At 52.0% G+C, this 7444-nt stretch overlaps 1 protein-coding gene across 1 annotated transcript in view; it reads left to right on the top strand.

Annotated features, from left to right (window-relative positions):
• The first annotated feature begins 423 nt into the window (after nucleotides 1-423).
• Nucleotides 424-7444, top strand: part of LOC130127221 (uncharacterized) — a 35101-nt gene continuing 28080 nt past the window's right edge. Inside the window, exons 1-3 of the mRNA XM_056296791.1 lie at nucleotides 424-669; nucleotides 821-1057; nucleotides 1392-1728. Coding sequence (XP_056152766.1) covers nucleotides 424-669; nucleotides 821-1057; nucleotides 1392-1728 — 820 coding nt within the window. The remainder of the gene's footprint in view (nucleotides 670-820; nucleotides 1058-1391; nucleotides 1729-7444) is intronic.

The raw sequence follows: 7444 nt of genomic DNA, 5'->3' as shown, positions 1-7444 counted from the left end.
CCAGCTCAGATGGCCGATAGCGGGAGAGAAAAGCCAAGCAGAGACGCACCGGCTCGTTACAAGTCCACAGTCTGGGCCACTTTGGGTCCCACGACAGTGACGAGGGGAAGGACAAACTAGACAAGAACATGTAATCTGCAGAAACCGTCTTGGAAAACTCAAGCACACTGGGAACACCACCAACCTCCACACCCACCTGCTTCGCCATCATCCCGAGCCCCCCAAGAAACAGGACACCCCGGCCGGAAGTAGTCCCGCAGCACCGGAAATACGTCCAAGTCCCGGTTTCCCTTTACCTCGCCGAGGGCGACGAGCATCACCAAGTCCGTCGCTGGGTTCACTTGCAAGGACCTTCGCCCGTACAGCGTGGTGGGAAATCCAGGTTTTCACCACGTGGTTCAAACACCAGAACCAAGGTCCGAGATGCCGTCTGGAAGATACTCCACCCACACAGCTGCTCCAGCCAAGTGGGCAGAGACGAGAGCAGAGGTGGAGGACGCACTTCAGTCGGCTGAGAGGGCTGCACTCACCTGCGATGGGGGGACTTCAAGGGCCACCGAGGCCTATGTGACCTTCACCGCTCATTCTACTGACAAGGGGTGGGAGAGGAAACGTTACGTCCTTCAGACCAGGCTGATGAACGAGAGCCACACCGGTGCTCATATGGCAGTGTGTTGCAGAAGGCTACAGAGGGGAGGAAGCTTACTGAAAAGACCCCGTGGTCGTTACCCACAATGCACTGCACATGACTGTAGCTGTTGAGCTGACTGGATATCAGCACATCCGGTGTTGGGCGCATATACTGAACCTGGCATCGCAGCCTGCCCTGAAACTGACAGCTGTAGCTCGACTGCTTGCGAAGGTCCGGAGGATTTCCGCCTCCTTCCACAGAAGCACCACAGCCGCCGATGCACTGAAGAGAAAGCAGAGGATGCTTGAGCCTCCTCCACCCAAGCTCATCACACATGCTGCCGTCCGATGGCGCAGCGCCTATGAGACGCGGTCCCGGTTCCTCCAGCAGCAGCCTGCTGTCTGTGCTGCCCTCCTACCTCCCGAGGTAGGCCTACGTGGTGATACTACATTGTTACTGATTAAGTGTATTCAGGTCTGTATGTATCTGATGTGTTTGTATGTGTCATATGGATTATATTTTAATAACGAGGTTGTGAATGATATAATAGCCTAGCCTAAAATATTAATTCATAATGTTACTGCATTAAAGCTTAGGCAAGTTGAATATTTATATAATTCCCATCCTACTTTTAAAGTACTGCAGGAGCAGAGCACCGTGGCACATTCATTCATATTTTAGGCTATATCTCATTCACAAAATATACATTAAATGAATGTTTTTAGTGAACTTTCCATTCTGTCACGTTCTTTCATTAAAGGTGAGAAAGAGCGTCTCTGACATTTGCACCTTGACTGAGACAGACGTCACAAATGCTGAAGAGGTTGTGCAAGCCCTCAAGCCGATGCTGGCTGCAGCAAGCATCATGTGCGAGGAGAAGAACCCGACCATTTCTGTCATCGCTCCGCTTCAGGCCCAACTTCTGGGTGACACAGTCGGAGCCACTGAGGATCCCCCTCTTGTCAGAGAGATAAAGAACACCACCCATCAAGACCTGTCCAAGAGATATGACTCCGCAGAGGAGAAGAACAACCTGGATGTCTCGTCAGCCTTGCACCCCAGGTTTAAACTCTGCTCTTCCTGTCACCACAAGTCATGCAGGAGACGGATGCCAAGGTGGTGTCAAAGGCTGCTGCTCTGAAGGTCAGTACGTCTTGTCAACAGTAGTAGCTCATCTGGATTCTTAGTTTCAGTTGTGACTTTAAACCGTCAGGCTGTTGCTAGAGACGCCATCCATATGTCCTCTTCATGTGCAAAAAGACATGTGTGGACATTTGAAATGAATGGTAATGGTTGACTTGATGTGAAGACTGAACATGTTTTTAAATAATAAAGTGAAAGGTTTGCCACTGATTTATTTTCTTACAGGATGCAGACTTGGGGGTGGTGAATAGTCCTGAAGAGAGCACTACTGAGGGAGGAAGCTCTGAGCAGAGTGACGACACCTGTGATGACGATGGGAACGATCCTTCCACTGCACACACACCAAAGAAGAGGAACTCTGCACTATCTGACCTCCTCGGGCAGACGGTCCAGACCACCAGAGCTCCCTTGCTGTCGGCTACTTCCATAGCTGGAAAGGAGGCCGGGCAGGACCAAGAAGCTCCACCTCTACCACTGACAGAAGATCCGCCGGATCGGTGGAAATCTCCGGCACAAGGGTACCCACTTCTAGCCAAGCTGGCACAAAAGCATGTGTGTGTCCCGGGGACTAGTGCCCTGCAGAAAGAGTCTTTTCCCCTGCTGGTGACATAATCCCCGCCCAGAGGAGGGCGCTCCCCCCTGAGCATGCTGATCAGCTGCTGTTCCTGAAGAAGGACCTGCAAGTTTAGGAGCTGAAATGAGTCCAGGTTTCCATAAAGTAATGCAGCATAGAGCCATGCTGGGTAAGCTGGTTATGCACTGCAGCGTGTGTTTTTGCTTTCATGTGTTTTGGGGTTTTGTGTATTGTGTAAAGTACCTAATGTACACAGAACTGATCTGCTTTCTGGCAGTTCAGCCTTTCGTTTTATTTTATTGGTCATTCTGGGAAACTGACACAGTGAGTGACTATGCAGTGAATAAAGACGTCATTCCTGGTTTTTGCCTTTTTACTGGTATTGTTTCTCCAGTTACACAGATATCGTGACGTACCATAGATTAATTAAATCACGATGCATCGAGAATCGCTGTATGGTGATTTAATCATAATCGTGGGCAAAGTATCGGGACAGTATCGTAATCATGAGTCCAGTGTATCGTCCCACCCCTAGCGGGAGGAAACCCACGCAGACACGGGGAGAACATGCAAAGTCCACACAGAGGACGACCCGGGACCACCCCCAAGGTTGGACTACCCCGGGGCTCGAACCCAGGACCTTCTTGCTGTGAGGCGACCGCTCTAACCACTGTGCCACCTTTATATAGTATATATACTATACACACACACACACAAACACGCGCGCGCGCGCGCGCACGCACGCACACACACACACACACACACACACACACACACACACACACACACGGTGCATCCGGAAAGTATTCACACCCCTTCACTTTCCCCACATTTTGTTATGTTACAGCCTTATTCCAAAATGGATTAAATCCCTTTTTTTCTCATCAATCTACACACAATACCCCATAATGACAAAACGAAACAGGTTTTGTAGAAATGTTTGCACATTTATTAAAAATAAAAAACTGAAATATTGCATGTACATAAGTATTCACACCCTTTGCTATGACACTCAAAATTGAGCTCAGGTTCATCCTGTTTCCACTGATCATCTTTGAGATGTTTCTACATCTTGATTGGAGTCTACCTGTAGTAAATTCACTTGATCGGACATGATTTGGAAAGGCACACACCTGTCTATATAAGGTCCCACTGTTGACAATGCATGTCAGAGCAGAAACCAAGCCATGAAGTCAAAGGAATTGTCTGTGGACCTCCGAGACAGGATTGTATCGAGGCACAGATCTGGGGAAGGGTACAAAAAATGTCTACAGCTTTGAAGGTCCCGAAGAGCACAGTGGTCTCCATCATTCGTAAATGGAAGAAGTTTGGATCCACCAGGACTCTTCCTAGAGCTGGCCGCCCAGCCAAACCGAGCAATCGGGGGAGAAGGGCCTTGGTCAGGGAGGTGACTAAGAACCCAATGGTCACTCTGACAGAGCTCCAGCGTTCCTCTGTGGGGATGGGAGAACCTTCCAGAAGGACAACCATCTCTGCAGCACTCCACCAATCAGGCCTTTATGGTAGAGTGGCCAGACGGAAGCCTCTGCTCAGTAAAAGGCACATGACAGCCCGCTTGGAGTTTGCCAGAAAGCACCTGAAGGACTCTCAGACCATGAGAAACAAGAATCTCTGGTCTGATGAAACCAAGATTGAACTCTTTGGCCTGAATGCCAAACGTCACGTCTGGAGGAAACCAGGCACCTCTCATCACCTTGCTAATACCATCCCTACAGTGAAGCATGGTGGTGGCAGCATCATGCTGTGGGCATGTTCTTCAGCGGCAGGAACTGGGAGACTAGTCAGGATCGAGGGAAAGATGAATGGAGCAAAGTACAGAGAGATCCTTGATGAAAACCTGCTCCAGAGCGCTCAGGACCTCAGACTGGGGCGAAGGTTTACCTTTCAACACGACAACGACCCTGAGCACACAGCCAAGACAACGAAGGAGTGGCTTCAGGACAAGTCTGTGAATGTGCTTGAATGGCCCAGCCAGAGCCCAGACTTGAACCCCATTGAAAATCTCTGGAAAGACCTGAAAATAGCTGTGCAGCGACGCTCCCCATCTAACCTTACAGAGCTGGAGAGGATCTGCAGATAAGAATGGGAGAAATACCCCAAATATAGGTGTGCCAAGCTTGTAGCTTCATACCCAAGAAGACTTGAGGCTGTAATCGCTGCCAAGGGTGCCTCAACCAAGTACTGAGTAAAGGGTGTGAATACTTATGTACATGCAATATTTCAGTTTTTTATTTTTAATAAATTTACAAAAAATTCTACAAAACCTTTTTCGCTTTGTCATTATGGGGTATTGCATGTAGACTGATGAGAAAAAAAGGAATTTAATCCATTTTGGAATAAGGCTGTAACATAACAAAATGTGGGGAAAGTGAAGGGGTGTGAATACTTTCCGGATGCACTGTATGTTCTCCCTTTAATATCACTCTTTACTCTTCTGTGTTGTTTCCTTTCTTTTCTTCTACGTATAGTCCTCATCTCTTGCCACAGGCACTGACCTGCTGGTGCCCTTCCTAGTCCTACTCCCTAGTCCTACTCCCTAGTCCTACTTCCTCGTCCAACTCCCTAGTCCTACCTCCTAGTCCTACTTCCTAGTCCTACTCCCTAGTCCTACTTCCTAGTCCTACTGGAGGCCTGGTAGTAGGCTGTACCAGCCCCCTCTTGTTTTTGGGGGTTTTTGTTGCAGTACTGTAAACCTGTATAAGTTGCTCTCATATTACTGACACTGTGGCAGGAATGAGACCAAGGCGAGTTTGATGTTTATTCCTCAACTCCAAAAACCAACTGCAGCAGGAACAACCCTGCCCCGGCGAGCCCGGGAACGTAAACCACGCCCCCAGCTCACAGTCCTGCTGGGTGAGAGGCAAAGCCCCTAGTGTCCGCCACACAGCCCCCCGAACACCCAGAAGGGACTCCTGGAAAGAAACTTAGTGTCTCACTGGAGGCTTAAGCAGCCTGCCATAACGGCTGCGCCGTCCCTCAGCCGAAACAGTAGGTGAAACACAGTCCAAAGCCGGCTGAGAAGCAGAACGCTGAACCCGTGAAGACACTGCCGGGGTCCTGGAAGGAGGACGACCCCGACAGGGAACCTGGGCCGGAAACACAACTTCGCCTGCCACCCTGTGCGCCGGTTTAAGCCTATCAAGCGTGACACGCTCCCTACGCCCACCCATATCTAGCACAAAACCCTGAGGACCCGTCTCAAGAACCCGAAATGGGCCACCGTATGGGGGTTGGAGGGGTGAGCGGTGAGCATCATGCCGTACAAAAACAAAACGAGCCGACATGAGCTCCGCAGGCACGAACGACCGCGGAAAACAGTGGTGAACGGGGCCTGGAACCCGAGTGCTGTCGGACAAAAAAGGATAAACGGCCGGATGGGGTCGAGGAGCGGAACTCCCAGGCAAAAATTCCCCAGGGACGCGGAGTGGCTGACCGAGCACCAGCTCAGCGGGTGACGCGTCGAGGTCCTCCTTAGGAGCCGAACGCAACCCGAGCATAACCCAAGGTAAACGATCCACCCAGTTACCATCCGAGAGCGCAGCGCTCAGCGCTGCCTTGAGCGACCGGTGAAAACGTTCACACAACCCGTTAGCCTGAGGGTGATACGCGGTAGTGCGGTGTACCTGCACACCCAAGGATCGCGCAAGTGCCGACCAGAGCTCTGACACGAACTGGGGGCCCCTGTCTGAGGTGATATCTGACGGAGTGCCGAAACGGGCGACCCAGGAGGAAAGAAAAGCGCGTGCAACATCCGAGGATGTTGTGGAGGATAGAGGGACAGCCTCTGGCCACCTGGTGGTCCGATCTACCATTGTGAGCAGGTGCGTAAAACCCTGTGAAGAAGGTAGAGGGCCCACCAGGTCCACATGCACGTGGTCGAAACGTCTGGCCGGGATCAGAAACGGCTCGAGGGGCGATTTAGTGTGCTGGTGGACCTTAGCGCGCTGGCACGCTACACATGCAGCTGCCCACCCCTTGACGTCCTTGCGGAGGCCAGGCCAGACGAACTTGGAACCGACCAACTTCACCGATGCCCGAACTCCAGGGTGCGAGAGGGAGTGAATCGAATCGAAAACTCGACGGCGCCAGGCCACTGGAACAACGGGGCGGGGACGGCCGGTGGAGACATCGCACAGGAGGGCAGGACTGCCTTCCTGCATCACAGCGTCCTCTAGTTTGAGACCGGTACGCGTTGACCTAAGGGCAAGGACGTCCGGGTCACTGGGCTGGTCGGCAGCCATAGCGGAGAAATCCACACCGAGGTGCACAGGACAGACAATCAGCAACAGGGTTGGACTTCCCGGCCACATGCTGAATGTCCGTAGTGAACTCGGAGATCGCCGCTAGGAGGCGCTGTTGACGAGCAGACCACGGCTCAGTCACCTTGGACATGGCAAAAGTCAGCGGCTTATGATCCACATAAGCCGTGAATGGGCGACCCTCCAGCAGGAAGCGGAAATGCCGGGTTGCAAGGTGCAGTGCCAGCAACTCCCGGTCAAAAACGCTGTACTTGCGCTCGCTATCTCGCAGTTTGCGGCTAAAAAATGCGAGTGGCTGCCACGCATTTTCCACACGCTGTTCAACCACAGCCCCCACGGCTATGTCAGACGCATAGGTTGTTAAAGCTATGGACGCCGTGGATGTGGGATGGGTTAGGAGGGCAGCGTTAGCCAGGGCGCACTTAGCTCCGTCAAAGGCCTGGACCTGTTCGGGAGTCCAGTCGACAGGGTCGTTAGCCTTCTTAAGCCGCAGGGCTTCGTAAAGTGGCTGAAGGAGGTGGGCAGCGCGAGGGAGGAAACGGTTATAGAAATTCACTATTCCCAAGAATTCCTGCAATGCCTTAACAGAGACCGGGCGGGGAAATTCCGCCACCGCTTGCACCTTAGAAGGCAACGGGACCGCGCCTTGCGGCGAAATGCGGTGACCCAAGAAGTCAATCACCGGCAGTCCAAACTGACACTTGGCCGGGTTGACTATCAGGCCGTGTTCGTCCAGACGACGGAAAACCTGTTTCAGGTGCGCAAGGTGCTCGTCAGTTGACGGACTGGCCACTAATATGTCGTCGAGATAAACGA

The sequence above is a fragment of the Lampris incognitus genome, chromosome 17 (assembly GCF_029633865.1).
Source record: "Lampris incognitus isolate fLamInc1 chromosome 17, fLamInc1.hap2, whole genome shotgun sequence".
Taxonomy (NCBI): Eukaryota; Metazoa; Chordata; class Actinopteri; order Lampriformes; family Lampridae; genus Lampris; species Lampris incognitus.
Note: the sequence above shows the minus strand (reverse complement) of the source record. Positions and strands in the feature narration are given on the sequence as shown.